At 43.1% G+C, this 18,268-nt stretch overlaps 1 protein-coding gene across 2 annotated transcripts in view; it reads left to right on the top strand.

The window, feature by feature from the left end:
* Positions 1 to 425: 425 nt before the first annotated feature.
* Positions 426 to 18,268, top strand: part of LOC139578246 (Golgi apparatus protein 1-like) — a 40,384-nt gene continuing 22,541 nt past the window's right edge. Inside the window, exon 1 of one of the 2 annotated variants that reach the window (XM_071405598.1) lies at positions 426 to 990. In XM_071405598.1, the coding sequence (XP_071261699.1) occupies positions 667 to 990 (324 nt within the window). In that variant the 5' untranslated portion in view covers positions 426 to 666. The remainder of the gene's footprint in view (positions 991 to 18,268) is intronic. The other variant, XM_071405600.1, reaches the window with a different exon arrangement.

Raw genomic sequence — 18,268 nt, 5'->3', positions numbered from 1 at the left:
TCATAGATTAAATATCAGTATCATGGGTTATGTCAGGAACAAATGAGAGCAGACAGAAGTCAGATTATAGAAACAAAATTATTAGATTTCCCCATTGCGATAGCGAATTTACACAGGCAGCTCATTTCTGATCTTTTCCACTAATTGGTCTGTTGGCAAATCAGACCAGCTGAAAAAGAGCCTACGTGAAAAGATCTGATGTGGTCAAAAGATAAATTAGTGGGAAAAATATAGAAACAAAATTATTAGATTTCCCCATTGCGATAGCGAATTGACACAGGCAGTTCAATTCTGATCTTTTTCCACTAATTGGTCTGTTGGCAAATCAGACCAGCTGAAAAAGAGCCTACGTGAAAAGATCTGATGTGGTCAAAAGATCAATTAGTGGGAAAAATATCAGAATTTGGTTTCCAGTGTTAACGCAGCCGTCCAGAGTCTCAAACTATATATACTTGTGTTTATTGCAAGTTATAAGGGTGATTGTGATACAGAGAAACTAACGAGTCGGGCCATATCAATGTTCTCAATTAGATGTTCAGTCTAGAAAATGTAGCTCTATGATTTGAGGTTGCCAACAACGCACACGCCGACGTATGCACGAAAACGTCCCATCCCACTGTAGTCATAATTTGCAGCTAGCAATCCAAGCTAGCTAGTTATCCGAAGATGGCGGCTTGTAGACGTGTTCCTCTTCTGCTTTTGATGTCTGTCTTTTTGTATATGCATCCCATTCGAGGACAGAAATCTGCGAACAGTGTAATCGCCAATACTGCAGTTAGGGTTAATATCCAGGCTCAAAATCAAGCCGCAGTTCCGGCTGCTGTAAATGGAGGTTCTCCAGTCGTCGCGGCCTCGCCACCTCGTAGACGCACCAGCGGCTGGAAGCTGGCCGAAGAGGGGGCTTGTCGTGAGGACTTGACCAGGCTTTGTCCAAAACATTCCTGGAACAATAACCTGGCTGTGCTTGAGTGCCTCCAGGATAGGAAAGAGGTATGGTGGAGTGAGTGTTATTGTGTCCAGAGCTTGGGTGTGGGCTTTACTCAAACTATAACGTTATCGTTAGCTATCCGATGCTAACTTTTAGCCAGCTGACTACTTTGGTGCAAAAAGATGTAAAGAAAGTATGGTCATTTATTATTCAATATGCTTCGAGAACTTCATCATTTGAGAAATGTACTGAAAATACTGATATTTTTTTTGTTTTTTTACCAGCCATTTAGGACCGTGTTAACTAGTAAAGTGAAGTCTTCATCACTTAACGTGAACTAACGTTATTTACCAAGTCACTTAGCTAATATCTACAGATGTGCCAAGCTATGACCATTGCTAAATTAACAATGGCTAGCTTGATCCTCTAATGATATGTTGGGAATCATGTCTAACACATATTTACTGTCTATCAGAGCCAACATTTACAGCAATGTCCTGTTCAGAGGAAGAATAGGCGGATGTAGGAGGCGATTCAGTGACGGTTTTTAAGCTTCCAGCCAATGGTTATGGATAGGCTTGGGAAAGGCAATATCTACAGTAATCTGTGTTGAGGGACCACCTCTGCCTGGGGCCAGAAAGCTAGAGGTGAGACGCTCTATCCTAATCTGAACCAGTACAACCTGGTCTTGAGGAGACAATTAATATGACGAGATCTCCTCTGACGCCCAGGATCCCATTAGCCAGCTCTGCAAACGTAACTGTATTACAGCCTTGCGTAACGACTGTAATGGCGATAGTTGCTCTGCAAAACTTCATATTTTGGTGAGTACTGAACTTATTTTCACATAACATTTGCAGAGCTGGGATTTGAATTGACGGATCCTGAACATCAGAGGAGGTCATGTCATGTTCATCGTCTCTTCAAGCCCATGTATTGGTTCAGTCCATATCCGGTGTTTGCAGAAGGCAGATTTGTATAAGCACCTGAGCCTCAAGACAATGGCCCTGAGAGCTCCAGGGGCTAGTACCTGCAGTTTTCTGGTGTGATGATCATCAGTCACTTTGGTTTGCTTTCCTTGATCGTTAGACATAGACTCTAGACTATCTATTCTAGAACATGTTAAGACTTGATTTTTTTGGGGGGGGACAAGGAGCTTGTCTAATGTTAATGACAGGTAGTTTCTCTCATCTCAGTCCTCTTCATTGTGAAATGTATTCTTTTATTTATTTTCACCAGATGTTGAGCCTATTTCTGTGGCCTGTTCATTGAGGAGGCTGGAGAGTCATGCAGTCTTGGCTTAGCTCTCTTGGCTGTGGGTAGTTTTTGAGGCACACAGTGTTTTGCCTGTCTCCAGGCTACTCCTCTCACTGTCAGCCTCCCTGGTAGTTGTGGTTTTGTTTACGTGGTCCATTCACAGAGTAGGGAGGAGGCCATGGCAGTGTGGCTTTACTTTCAGGCTTTGTGGATTGACTCGTTTAGTTCTGAAAGTTCTGATTTGGAATTTTGGAACACGTCTTCAGCTTCAGAGCCCTAAACTACGAATGCAGTTTGGGGTGTTGGCGAGGTAACTTTGGTCAACTCTGAGTTCAACTTAGGGTAACCAGTACCACGAAAGTGGCTCACCTTTTAGCCAGGAACATTTCTATAGCAACGAATCCTTCAGAACTAACCTGCTCCGGAGCAGGCGAACTCAGGACTCCATTAACCCTGAATGACGTGTCTAAGCCATGAGTTGAGGACCAATGAAATCAGATGGGCCTAACCTTGCAAAGATCATCCCCGTCATTTGAGTAAGACAACAGATTAAAACATTTGATTAATAAAATATTTAATGTTAAAATACCTAATTTCCTATCACAACACATTTTAGAAATGACAGCATTTGCTTTTGCACTATTGGATTCAGATTATTTGTGAAAGGCAAACAGACAGCTGTAATCAACCATAGACATACTGTATAATCCATATATGGCAGTTCCCATTCAAGTTAAGACTGGCTGCCATTGCTAGTGTACCCAATGGGTTTAATCGTCAAATTGCCAGGGTTAGAGGTTCCAAAACCCTACTATGGATTATGTCTATGACAACTTCCTGTTCCACAGATGGGAGCGATAAGCACACCAAAGACAGCATTAAATATACGTAATGAAATAAAGACATTTCTAAAATCCTAGGCCTAATTTTCCAAGAACTTTTCTTTCATTTTGATTTCGGCACAAATGAAAATGTGGCACTAACTTGGCCATGTATCTAGTTTGGCATTCGACTAGCCATGTGCGACATGCACGCGCAGTTACAAGCCTGCTAGAGTTTGCTGCAGGCGGATGAGCGATATCCACTGTCGTAGTATGGATAAAGCCTGAACTAGAATGTGAAGCTAGCTAGCTTTGGAAAGCTGGCTACCACCCGGTTACTCAACCCTGCACCTTAGCGGCTGCTGCCCTATATAGACAGACATGGAATCAATGGTCACTTTAATAATGTTTACATACTGCTTTACTCATTTCATATGTGTGTATATACTGTATTCTCTTCTACTTTGTTTTAGTCAATGCTACTCTGACATTGCTCGTCCTAATATTTATATATTTCTAAATACCATTTAACTTTTAGATATGTTTGTATTGTTAGATACTACTGCACTGTTGGAACTAGGAACACACAATAACATTGCTAAATATATCCACAATAACATTGCTAAATATATGTATGTGACCAATAAGATTTGATTTGAAAACCCTAAGTAGATCTAGCTTGCTTCATAGAACACCCCTCAGGTTAAATTTGAGGCATTTTGGAAATTTCTCTCAGGTTGAAGTTTTTTTTATTTGGCTATTCATAGTCTCAATAGAGCTAAAATGCATTGTACGGTCTTAGTTTTGGTAATAACAAGTGTTATTTTTATTGCAAATGGCTATTGTCCCACTAACACTAGATTTTCATTTATCCTGCCAACTGCTGTTTTGTTTACAGGAAATAAGCCTAAACATTGTCGTCCACTCGTCCAGCCTTAGTCACCTGTGGGGAAATATTGATGATATTTCATTGCACACTGCAAGGAAATCTGTACAACACAGCAGTTTTCCTCTCTGCTTGATGTAGGCTAACCTTATTAAACTGCTCAGTTCTCAAATTCACATAAGCTCAAAACCTGTGCAGGCGTGCACTACTTTCATGGTTTCTGAGGTCAAGGATAGGCCTAATGCCCAGTTCAGATACAACAGGCGACATAAGTCTCAACAAGACAAAACTAGACAATTTTAGAATGTTTTGATGTAGATCAGCTGACTGAAGACCTGGCATTCAGATCAGACCGGTGCCTCTTTACAATGACATAATGAAACAAAGTTTCCACTTGTATCAGGGTATTGTATCATGAAATATGTATGCACCAGAGACAGGGCACACTTTGACTTGTCAGAGAAATATAAGCAAGCTAGGTTAGCTAGCTGCTTGACTGAATGAGTGTTAGCGCAGTGTTCTCTAACTAGCTAAATTTATCGGTCTTGTTGCAAGACTTTAGCTAAAGATTTGACATGTTGCATTTTGAGAATTCCAGCAGCTGATATGAGATGTTCAAAAAACTCAGATCAAGCAAACTGCGCTGCAGTATACCTAGCGGTTAAGAGCATTGGGCCAGTAACCAAAAGGTTGCTGGTTCGAATACCTGAGCCCACTATGTGAATCATCTATGTGCCCTTGAGAGGAGCAATTAGGGTTAAGTGCCTTGCTATGTCGTTCTGGATAAGAGCGCGTGTTAAATGACTGAAATGTAAATCTAGTAAAATCGTCTTGTCTCATGTATCCGTGGGCTTAGGATAACTTTTTAAAGATGACATCACAAAACGTCTTCCATCAGACATATTTCTAAAGTAAAAATCTATACGCATGTAACGGGGACAATTTTAAGATCAATAAAGTTTATATTAATTTAACAATACAATGTGTAGCATATTTATATACAGTTGAAGTCGGAAGTTTACATACACCTTAACTTCTTCGGGGTAGGGGGCAGCATTTTCACTTTTGGATCAATAGCATGCCCAAATTCACTGCCTGCTACTCATCCCCAGAATATAAGATATGCATATTATTAGTAGATTTGGATAGAAAACACTCTGAAGTTTCTAAACTGTTTGAATCATGTCTGTGAGTATAACAGAACTTATGTAGCAGGCAAAACCCCGAGGACAAACCATTCAGATTTTTGTTGTTGTTGAGGTCACTGTCTTTTCAATGAGTTCATTGGGACACCAGATTTCTAAGGGACTTGTTTGCAGTTCCTACCGCTTGCACTGGATGTCACCAGTCTTTGGAAATTGGTTGAGGTCTTTCCTTTGTGTAATGAAGAAGTACGGCCATCTTAAATGAGTCACTTGAAGTAAATTGTTTGAGAGAGGCACATTACCAGAAAAGTTGCGTCAGTTTGTTTTCTTTTTGTATTGAACACAGATCACCCCGTCTTCAATTTGATCGATTTATTAACGTTTAAAAATACCTAATGTTGTATTACAAAAGTAGTTTGAAATCTTTTGGTAAAGTTTACAACTTTTGAGATTTTGTAGTGACGTTACACAAGTTGGAAGCTGTGTTTTTCTGGATGAAACGCGCCAAATAAATTGACATTTTTGATAAATATCGACGGAATTAATCGAACAAAAGGACAATTTGTGATGTTTATGGGACATATTGGAGTGCCAACAAAAGAAGTTCGTCAAAGGTAAGGCATGAATTATATTTTTATTTCTGCGTTTTGTGTCGTGCCTGCAGTGTTGAAATATGCTACTCTATTTGTTTACTGTTGTGCTATCATCAGATAAAAGCATCTTATGCTTTCGTCAGAAAAGCCTTTTTGAAATCTGTCATGTTGGCTGGATTCACAACGAGTGTAGCTTTAATTTGGTATCTTACATGTGTGATTTAATGAAAGTTTGATTTTTATATCATTTTATTTGAATATGGCGCTCTGTATTTTCCCTGGCTATTGGCCAGGTGGGACGATTGGGTCCCACCTACCCCAGAGAGGTTAACCAAATACATTTAAACTCAGTTTTTCACAATTCCTGACATTTATTCCTAGTAAAGATTCCCTGTCTTAGGTCAGTTAGGATCACCACTTGATTTTAAGAATGTGAAATGTCAGAATAATAGTAGATTGAATTATTTATTTCCGCTATTATTTCTTTCATCACATTCCCAGTGGGTCAGAAGTTTACATACACTCAATTAGTATTTGGTAGCATTGCCTTTAAATTGTTTAACTTAGGTCAAACGTTTCAGGTAACCTTCCACAAGCTTCCCACAATAAGTTGGGTGAATTTTGGCCCATTCCTCCTGACAGAGCTGGTGTAACTGAGTCAGGTTTGTAGGCCTCCTTGCTCGCACACGCTTTTTCAGTTCTGCCCACATTGTCTATGGGATTGAGGTCAGGGCTTTGTGATGGCCACTCCAATACCTTGACTTTGTTGTCCTTAAACCATTTTGCCACAACTTTGGAAGTATGCTTTGGGTCATTGTCCATTTGGAAGACCCATTTGCGACCAAGCTTTAACTTCCTGACTGATGTCTTGAGATGTTGCTTCAATATATCCACATCATTTTCCAGCCTCATGATGCCATCTATTTTGTGAAGTGCACCAGTCCCTCCTGCAGCAAAGCACCACCACAACATGATGCTGCCACCCCCTGTGCTTCACGGTTGGGATGGTGTTCTTCAGCTTGCAAGCCTCCCCCTTTTTCCTCCAAACATAACAAAGGTCATTATGGCCAAACAGTTCTATTTTTGAGTGTATGTAAACTTCTGACCCACTGGGAATGTGATGAAAGATAGAAATAATTCAATCTACTATTATTCTGACATTTCACATTCTTAAAATAGTGGTGATCCTAACTGAACTAAGACAGGGAATTTTTACTAGGAATAAATGTCAGGAATTGTGTGAAACTGAGTTTAAATGTATTTGGTTAAGGTGTATGTAAACTTCCGACTTCAACTGCAGATGCAATGACAAGTTCAGATTTGCTCCAGAAGCTGTCTGTCTGGTATTGATGATTCCATAAAATGAAGTCATGATGGCTGATCTTGTGCGGTGTCGATTTCCATGCCCTATAGAGGGAGAGCCGCCTTCACTCCGATATGCTTCAGACAAGACAGTCTTTGAGAGATGACGTGATATTTATGGGTTTAACATTAACTTTCATCCATGCAGTTTGGGAAATGAGTGGGGATATAAAGAGCGACATCTGGAGTGAGGGTCTCGAGGGAGCTGTCTCAGAAGGGAGGTGACATTAATGGCCCGTCAGTGATGTATGTACATTGTGTGTGAGTGAGAAAATGTCAGAGGGAGGAAAAATATACATTTTGAGATTTTTGCCTGATGTACCCACACAACACTGACCATGGCATTGCTTTGTGATTCCCCCCCACAGATTTGGTCCAAAAGTGACTGATATTTAGTAGACTGGTTTACAACAGCACAGAGAAGCTGTGGCTGCATTGGTTAAAAGCAAACATTTTATTTCTGAGATTTAGATCTGTGCCCAAGAATGCCAAGGTGACCTGTCTAAATGACTATCGCCCCATGGCACTCATAAATGTAGCCATGAAATGCTTTGAAAGCCTGGTCATGGCTCACAAACAAAATCATCCCAGAAACCCTGGACCCACTCCAATTCGTATACCGCCCAAACGGATCCACAGATGATCCAATCTCTATTGCACTCCACACTGGCCATAGCTGCTCCTTTTGTCCAGTCAATGTGAGAATGCTGTTCATTGACCCAACAAACTCATCACTAAGCTAAGGTCCCTGGGACTAAACGCCTGCCTATGCAACTGGATCTTGGACTTCCTGACAGGCAGCCCCCACGTGGTGAGGGTAAGCAACAACGCATCCGTCACGCTGACCCTCAACACGGGGGGCCCTGGAGGGGTGTGTGCTTAGTCCCCTCCTGTACTCTCTGTTCACCCACGACTGCGTGGATGTGCATGACTCCAACACCAAGTTTGCAGATGACACAACGGTGGTGGGCCTGATCACCAACGACGATGAGATGGCCTATAGAGAGGTCCGAGACCTGGCAGTGTGGTGCCAGGACAACAGCCTATCCCTCAACGTCAGCAAAACAAAGGAGCTTATCGTGGACTACAGGAAAGGGGGGGGGGGGGGTCGAGCACGCCACCATTCACATCAATGGGACTGTAGTAGAGCAGGTCGAGCGCTTCAAGTTCCTTTGTGTCCACATCGCTAAGGACCTATCATGGTCCAAACACACCAATACAGGAGGATGAAAATATTTGGCATGAGCCCTCAGATCCTCAGTTCTACAGCTGCACTGAGCATCTTGACTGGCTGCATCACAGCTTGGTATGGCAACTGCTCGGCATCCGACCGCAAAGCGCTACAGAGGGTACTGTAGTGCGTACGACCATGTACATCACTGTCAGAGGGAGGCCCTAAAAAAAAAAAAATTGACATGCGAAGACCCAAACGGCGTTCGTCGTGAAGCTAATAGCAGTGACACTATTACTGTGTAACTCTGGTAGGGCAACATCTGAAGAATAGCCCACTTGGTAACGTTAGTGTGTACCGGTGCTCGACCAGTCGGTGAAAGCCAACATCACCCACGACAGAGAATGGTAGATTGTCAAGGGCAATGAATTCCATTATCTTGGCTTTAGTGGATTTTGCCTTTGAGTTATCTCGCTGAAATTTTGTTTTGTTGACTGCTCGATCCACATAGCAGACATTGTGGGCTAGTTTAGTAATGCTGTGTTGCACATATAGCGCAACATTTTACGTGCTGTTACGTCATGTACCTACGTTATATAGGTCAGTTTTGCACATCGGCGTTAAACTAGACATCGGCCGATACCAATGTTGGCATTTATTTAATAATTATTATTTATTTTTTAATGTATATTGTGCATCCCTAGTTAAAATAGCTACCCAGACTATCTGCAATGACCATTTTTGCACTAACTCTTTTTGACTCTGCACACACTGGACTCTACCCACATACTCACACATACTGTACCAGTCAATCAATCAAATGTATTTATAAACCCCTTACATCAGCTGATGTCACAAAGTGCTGTACAGAAACCCAGCCTAAAACCCCAAACAGCAGGCAATGCAGGTGTAGAAGCACGGTGGCTAGGAAAAACTCCCTAGAAAGGCCAGAACCTAGGAAGAAACCTAGATAGGAACCAGGCCATGAGGGGTGGCCAGTCCTCTTCTGGCTGTGCCGGGTGGAGATTATAACAGAACACGGCCAAGATGTTCAAATGTTCATAGATGACCAGCAGGGTCAAATAATAATAATCACAGTGGTTGTAGATGGTGCAACAGGTCAGCACCTTAGGAGTAAATGTCAGTTGGCTTTTCATAGCCGATCATTCAGAGTATCTCTACCGCTCCTGCTGTCTATAGAGAGTTGAAAACAGCAGGTCTGGGACAGGTAGCACGTCTGGTGAACAGGTCAGGGTTCCAGAGCCGCAAGCAGAACAGTTGAATCTGGAGCAGCAGCACGACCAGGTGGACTGGGGACAGCAAGGAGTCATCAGGCCAGGTAGTCCTGAGGCATGGTCCTAGGGCTCAGGTCCTCCGAGAAAGAGAGAGCATACTTAAATTCACAAAGGACACCGGATAAGACAGGAGAAATACTCCAAATATAACAGACTGGCCCTAGGCCCCCCACACAAACTATTGCAGCATTAATACTACCAGTCAAACATTTGGACACACCTACTCATTCAAGGGTTTTTTTATTTTTTTATTACTATTTTCTACATTGAAGAATAGTAGTGAAGACATCAATACAATGAAATAACTAATGGAATCATGTACTAACCCCCAAAAATGTTCAATCAAAATCTCAAAGTGGCCACCCTTTGCCTCTGACAGCTTTGCACACTCTTGGCATTCTCTCAAGCAGCTTCGTGAGGTAGTCACCTGGAATGCATTGCAATTAACAGGTGTGCCTTGGTAAAAGTACATTTGTGGAGTTTCTTTTCTTAATGCGTTTGAGCCAATCAGTTGTAAGGACAAGGTAGGGGTGGTATAAAGAAAATGGCCCTATTTGGTGAAAGACCAAGTCCATATTATGGCAAGAACAGCTCAAATAAGCAAAGAGAAATGACACTCCATCAATACTTTAAGACATGGTCAGTCAATACGGAAAATTTCAAGAACTTCAAGTTCAAGTGCAGTTACAAAAACCGCTATGATGAAACTGCCTCTCACGAGGACCGCCACAGGAATGGAAGACCCAGAATTACCTCTGCTGCAGAGAATAAGTTCATTGGAGTTACCAACCTCAGAAATCAGCAATTAACTGCACCTCAGATTGCAGCCCAAATAAAAAGTAACAGACATCTTAACATCAACTGTTCAGAGGAGACTGCGTGAATCAGGTCTTCATGGTCAAATTGCTGCAAAGAAACCACTTCTAAAGGACACCAATAAGAAGGGACTTGCTTGGGCCAAGAAACACGAGCAATGGTCATTACCACCAGTCTAATCTGTCCTTTTGGTCCGAGTCCAAATTTGAGATTTTTGGTTCTAACCGCTGTCTTTGTGAGACAGAGTACATGAAAGGATGATCTCTGCATGTGTGGTTCCCACTGTGAAGCATGGAAGAGTTAGTGTGATGATGTGGGGGTGCTTTGCTGGTGACACTGTCAGTGATTTATTTAGAATTCAAGGCACACCTAACCAGCATGGCTACCACAGCATTCTTGCACGATCTGGTTTGGGTTTAGGCCCACTCAATATGTTTTTCAACAGGACAATGACCCAACACAACTCCAGGCTGCGTAAGGGATATTTGACCAAGGAGAGTGGAGTGCTGCATCAGATGACCTGGCCTCCACAATCACCTGGCCTCAACCCAATTGAGATGGTTTGGGATGAGTTAGACTGCAGAGTGAAGGAAAAGCAGTCAACAAGTGCTCAGCATATGTGGGAACTCCTTCAACACTGTTGGAAAAGCATCCCTGGTGAAGCTGGTTGAGAGAATGCCAAGCTGTCAAGGCAAAGGGTGTCTACTTTGAAGAATCAAATATATAATATATTTTGATTTAACAAATATATAAAAAAATCTGCAATTTTGGAAAAGGCCTGTAAGCTTGCATTTCACTGTTGGTATACGCCTGTTAACAAAGCATGTGACAAAACATTTTGATTTGAAATTTCATTCGCCTGGGTGTCAGTATAGCCTACATATATGGTGTCGTGGCTGCTCCATTTATCCTATCCCCAAAACTGTGGGTTAGGTGTAGCCTACTATTTACTTAGACAGTTTAGGCACAATGTGTCTGTTTTTATCGGTGCTCTCTGACTCTGCTCTGCTAGTGAGGGTGTGAATCACTCCTTATGAATGGGTGAGACAAAGAACATGCTGCAGCAACTGAAGATAGCAGATGGACCGCAGAGCTAATGTGTGATTAGCATGATAACGGTACTCAAGCTCTCCTCGCACACATTACTTCACAGTTGATCTCTGCTAGGGGTAGATAGATGAGAAAGAGGATTCTACGTGGGGTGAATTGGTTGTCACTTTACCAGCTTTACAGAGGGAGATGAAATGCAGTTTGTGAAAACTTGTAGTCTGTATTAGGGTTCCACATTTTGGGGAATATTCAGAGGTGGAAACTTTCTGTGGGAATTAACGGTAATGTATGCAAATTTATATTAATACCATTTAAATGTAGTTTTTTGCATTGGATATATTTACCATATCATATGAAGACAAACATAAACATGTACCTTGCCATAAGTAGATGTAATTCAAATGATTCAATCCTACCAATAAAAATAAAAACTACTTGGTTACGAATTTAACTTTAATTAGTGAGTTGACTTCACATGGGATGATTTCACTGAACAACAAAAGGGAATATTGAATGATCCCCAATGATCCATCGCATCTCCCAAAATATTTTCAACATCTGTAAAATGATAACCAAAGCTTTAGTTTCTAGACTGTCTTCCTCTCAGGCTTCCATGTCTTCTCCCTGGACCTCCTCATTGTCCACCTCTTGAACATCAGACTCTGAGGCCTCATCTTCACTGTCACTTTCCAACCTTGTTGAGGATGGCTCGTTGTCAGGCTCAAAAAGCCTCAAATTTGCCCGGATGGCCACCAATTGTTCAATCGTTGTATTGGTCAGCCTGTTCCGTGCTTTGGTGTGTGTTCACAAACAAGGACCAGTTGCGCTCTGAGGTGGCTGATGTTGGTGGGATTTGGGGGATGATGGCGGCAACGGGAAAGAACCTCAGACCCACAAAGTCCCTTCCACCAGGTGGCTGATGAGATATATGTTGGCACGACTGCCATATTGCATCTCCATTCCAAAGCCCTTGCTTGGAAGTGTTCTTCGCCAGACTGCCAAGAACCATGACCTCATCCAGGCCAAGGTGGCGAGACATGGTAGTGATGACACCATAAGCCTTGTTGATCTCTGCACCAGACAGGATGCTCTTGCCAGCATACATGGGATCCAACATGTACGCTGTGGCGTGTATGGGCTTCAGGCAGAAGTCTTCATGCTTTTTGATGTATTTCAGAACTGCAGTTTCCTCTGCTTGGAGAAACAGTGAAGTGAGCAGGGCAGTACGGATTTCTTCTCTTACATCTGCAAGCAGAGTCTAAACATCAGACAGGATGGCATTGTCTCCCTCAATCAGTGCAATGGCTACTGCTATAGGTTTCAGGCTGCTTACCACTCTCTCCCAAAATACATCATCCAGGAGGATCCTCTTGATGGGGCTGTACATATCGGCATACTGTGATTATGGCCATTTCTTGGAGAGACTATTTCCCATCCAGGAGACTGTCAAACATGATGACAACACCACCCCAACGGATAGAACTCTATCCAAGATGGCGTCGCAGTCAGACGTCTTTGTCCTCGTCTTGTCGTGTCCCATGTATGTGTCTTTTTTCTTCGCATATCTTTTTTATATTTTTCTAAACCTGAACTTCAGAATACTCTCCTGCAACCCGCCTCACCCAATGTGCTGTGGATCTGCTTTTTTCTAAAGTATTTTTCTTTACTTTTGAACCGGAACCCCAACAGAAGCTAGCCAGCTAACTAACTAGTAGTCAGCTAACCTTAAGCTCGGAAAACTCTCGCCAGTTTGCACGACGCGATTCAAACCAAAGCATACCGGACTTATTTTCTCTCCATATCCCCGGATTCCTACCGCAAGCTCTGAACCTTTTCACCTGGATCATCGCAGCTAGCTAGCTGCAATCCGAATGGCTACTTCTGGCTAACGTCTCTGTCCCAAAGCAAGCACCAATTAGCCTGGAGCTAGCCCATGCTAGGCCCATCTCCCGGCTAGCTGAAGAGGTCCATCAGCCACTCCTGGGCTACAATACCTATTTTGCCAATTGGCCTGGACCCCTTTAACTGCCGGTTCGGAGCCCCACCAATCCTTCACGACTGGACTACCGACGTAATCTGCCCGAGGGGGTTCTTCAACTGGCTACAACGTCGCGACGTCCCCTGAATGCCCATCTGCTAGCCGCGGCCCGCTAGCTGTCTAGAGCATATAGGACTGTTGGCTGAAGAGATCCATTGGCCAATTTCTTGGGCCACTATACCCTATTTTTGCCAATTGGACTGGACCCCCTTTACTACACAGAACACTACTAATCCATCACGACTGGTCTGCCGACGTAACCGCACGAGGAGGCTCCGCACATGGAGGCTATAAGACTTCTTCCGTTGCGACGTCCCTCTATGGCCCTTCTGATAGCTTGCTAGCCCCGTCAGCTGTGTCTCTAGCCAGCCTAACTACTCACTGGATCCCTATGATCACTCAGCTACGCATGCCTCTCCCTAATGTCAATATGCCTTGTCCATTGCTGTTCTCGTTAGTGATTGTCTTATTTCACTGTAGAGCCTCTAGCCCTGCTCAGTATGCATTAGCTAACCCTTTAGTTCCACCTCCCACACATGCGGTGACATCACCTGGTTTAAATGATATTTCTAGAGCCAATATCTCATCGTCACTCAATGCCTAGGTTTACCTCCACTATTCACATCCTACCATACCTTTGTCTGTACATTATGCCTTGAATCTATTCTATCGCGCCCAGAAACCTGCTCCTTTTACTCTGTTCCAAACGTACTAGACGACCAGTTCTTATAGCCTTTAGCCATACCCTTATCCTACTCCTCCTCTGGTGATGTAGAGGTTAATCCAGGCCTTGCAGTGCCTAGCTCCACTCCTATTTCCCAGGTGCTCTCATTTGTTGACTTCTGTAACCGTAAAAGCCTTGGTTTCATGCATGTTAACCTCTCTAGGGTATGTGGGACGGTAGCGTCCCACCTCGTCAACAGCCAGTGAAACTGCAGGGCACCAAATTCAAAACCACAGAAATCCCATAATTGTAATTCCTCAAGCGTACAAGTATTTTACACCATTGTAAAGCTACACTTGTTGTAAATCCAGCCAAAGTGTCCGATTTTCAAAAAGGTTTTACGACGAAAGCACACCAAACGATTGTTAGGTATGAGCCAAGTCGCAGAAAAAGACAGCCATTTTTCCAGCTAAAGAGAGCAGTAACAAAATGCGTAAATAGAGATAAAATGAATCACTAACCTTTGATAATCTTCATCAGATGACACTCATAGGACTTCATGTTACACAATACATGTATTTTTTGTTCGGTAAAGTTCATATTTATATCCAAAAATCTGACTTTAGGCAAGACGCTACTGTATCACTTGGCAAAAAGCCTGAGAAAATGCAGAGCGCCAAATTAAAATGATTTACTATGAAAATTACTATAAAATCAAACTTTCATTAAATCACACATGAAAGATACCAAATTACCAAACTACACTGGTTGTGAATCCAGCCAACATGTCAGAATTCAAATAGGCTTTTCAGCGAAAGCATACGATGCTATTATCTGAGCATAGCACTTATAGTAAACAAAAGAGAGAGATTTCAACCCAGCAGGCGCGACACAAAACACAGAAATAAAAAATATAATCCATGGCTTACCTTTGACGAGCTTCTGTTGGCACTCCAATATGTTCCATAAACATCACATTGTCCTTTTGTTCGATTAATTCCGTCTATATATGTCCATTTATTTGGCGCGTTTGATCCAGAAAAAGACCGGTTCCAAACGTGACGACAAAATATCTCAAAGGTTACCTGTAACAGTTGCCAAAAAATGTCAAACTACTTTTGTAATACAACTAAGTATTTTTTAACGTTAATAATCGATAAAATTGAAGACGGAATGATATGTGTTCAATACAGGATTAAAACGATATGTAGCATGCCTTCTGTTTGATTGAAGCGCATGTCCAGGACACCTGGAGTGCCTCGACTTCAAGATGGCCGTATTTCTTCATTACACAAAGGAATAACCTCAACCTCAAGGAATAACCTTTCTCAAGACTGTTGACATCCAGTGGAAGCTGTAAGAACTGCAAGCAATTCGCTTAGAAATCTGGTTTCCCAATAAACTCATTGAAAAGACAGTGACCTAAAAAAAAAGAAATCTGAATAGTTTGTCCTCTGGGGTTTCGCCTGCTAAATAAGTTATGTTTTACTCAGACATGATTCAAACAGTTTTAGAAACTTGAGTGTTTTCTATCCAAATCTACTAATAATATGCATATATTATCTCCTGGGGATGAGTAATTGGCAGTTGAATTTGGGTATGCTTTTCATCCAAACGTGAAAATGCTGCCCCCCACCCTAGAGAAGTTAACATTAGAAGCCTCCTCCCTAAGTTTGTTTTATTCTCTGCTTTAGCACACTGCCAACCCGGATATCCTAGCCGTGTCTGAATCCTAGCTTAGGAAGACCACCAAAAACCCTGAAATTTCCATCCCCTAACTATAACATTTTCCGACAAGATAGAACTGCCAAATTGGGCGGAGTTAGAACCCTGCAGGCTGTCTTACTATCAAGGTCTGTACCCAAACAATTTGAACTTCTTCTTTTAAAAATCCACCTCTCCAGAAACAAGTCTCTCACTGTTGCTGCTTGCTATAGACCACCCTCTGCCCGCAGCTGTGCCCTGGACACCATATGTGAATTGATCGCCCCACCCCATATCTTCAGAGCTCGTGCTGCTAGGTGACCTAAACTGGGACATGCATAACTCCCCGGCCATCCTACAATCTAAGCTTGATGCCCTCAATCTCACACAAACTATCAATGAACCTACCAGGTACAACCCCAAATCTGTAAACACGGGCACCCTCATAGATATCATCCTAACTAACTTGCCCTCCAAATACACCTCTGCTGTCTTCAACCAAGAGCTCAGCGATCACTGCCTCATTGCCTGCATCCGTAATGGGTCTGCGGTCAAGCGACCACCCCTCATCACGGTCAAACGCTCCCTAAAACACACTTCAGCGAGCAGGTCTTTCTAATCGACCTGGCCCGGGTATCCTGGAAGGATATTGACCTCATCCCGTCAATAGAGGATGGCTGGTTATTCTTTAAAAGTGCTTTCCTCACCATCTTAAATAAGCATGCCCCGTTCAAAAGATGGAGAACCAGGAACAGATATAGCCCTTGGTTCACTCCAGACCTGTCTGCCCTTGACCAGCACAAAAACATCCTGTGGCGTACTGCATTAGCATCAAATAGCCCCCGCGATATGCAACTTTTCAAGGAAGTTAGGAACCAATATGCAAAGGCTAGCTTTTTCAAACAGAAATTTGCATCCTGCAGCACAAACACAAAGTTCTGGGACACAAGTCCATGGAGAATAAGAGCACCTCCTCCCAGCTGCCCACTGCACTGAGGCTAGGAAACAATCACCACTGATAAATCCACTATAATTGAGAATTTCAATAAGCATTTTTCTACAGCTGGCCATGCTTTCCACCCGGCTACCCCTACCCCGGTCAACAGCCCTGCACCCCCCCCCCCCCATTTCTCCTTCACCTAAATCCAGATAGCTGATCTTCTGAAAGAGCTGCAAAATCTGGACCCCTACAAATCAGCCGGGCTAGACAATCTGGACCCTCTTTTTAAAATTATCTGCCGAAATTGTTGCAACCCCTATTACTAGCTTGTTCAACCTCTTTCATATCGTCTGAGATTCCCAAAGATTGGAAAGCTGCGGAGTCATCCCCCTCATCAAAGGGGGAGACACTCTAGACCCAAACTGCTACAGACCTATATCTATCCTACCCTGTCTTTCTAAGGTCTTCGAAAGCCAAGTTAACAAACAGATTACCGACCATTTCGTATCCCACCGTACCTTCTCCACTATGCAATCTGGTTTCAGAGCTGGTCATGGGTGCACCTCAGCCACGCTCAAGGTCCTAAACGGTATCATAACCGCCATCGATAAGAGACATTACTGTGCAGCCGTATTCATTGACCTGGCCAAGGCTTTCGACTCTGTCAATCGCCACATTCTTATCGGCAGACTCAACAGCCTTGGTTTCTCAAATGACTGCCTCGTCTGGTTCACCAACTACTTCTCTGAATGAGTTCAGTGTGTCAAATCGGAGGGCCTGTTGTCCGAACCTCTGGCAGTCTGGGGGTGCCACAGGGTTCAATTCTCGGGCCGACTCTCTTCTCTGTATACATCAGTGATGTTGCTCTTGCTGCTGCTGATTCTCTGATCCACCTCTACGCAGTCGACACCATTCTGTATACTTCTGGCCCTTCTTTGGACACTTATCTAACCTTCAGACGCGCTTCAATGCCATACAACTCTCCTTCCGTGGCCTCCAACTGCTCTTAAATGCAAGTAGAACTAAATGCATGCTCTTCAACTGATCGCTGCCCTGTTCTGACTTAGAATATGTGGACAACTACAAATACCTAGGTGGACAACTACAAATACCTAGGTGTCTGGTTAGACTAAACTCTCCTTCCAGACTCACATTAAGCATCTCCAATCCAAAATTAAATCTGGAATCGGCTTCCTATTTCGCAACAAAGCCTCCTTCACTCATGCTGCTAAACATACCGTCGTAAAACTGACCATCCACCGATCCTCGATTTCGGCGATGTAATTTACAAAATATCCTCCAACACTCTACTTAGACTGCATCCAATTTGCTATCACAGTGCCATCCGTTTTGTCACCAAAGCCCCATATACTACCCATCCCTGCGACCTGTACGCTCTCGTTGGCTGGCCCTCGCTTCATACTTGTCGCCAAACCCACTGGCTCCAGGTCATCTATAAGTCTTTGCTAGGTAAAGCCCCGCCTTGTCAGCTCACTGGTCACCATAGCACCCACCCGTAGCACGCGCTCCAGCAGGTATTTCACTGGTCACCCCCCAAAGCCAATTCCTCCGTTGGCCGCCTCCTTCCAGTTCTCTGC

This window comes from Salvelinus alpinus, chromosome 6, assembly GCF_045679555.1.
Source record: "Salvelinus alpinus chromosome 6, SLU_Salpinus.1, whole genome shotgun sequence".
In the NCBI taxonomy this organism is placed as follows: domain Eukaryota; kingdom Metazoa; phylum Chordata; class Actinopteri; order Salmoniformes; family Salmonidae; genus Salvelinus; species Salvelinus alpinus.
The sequence above is the reverse complement of the archived record's forward strand: the minus strand, read 5'-3'. Positions and strand labels throughout refer to the sequence as shown.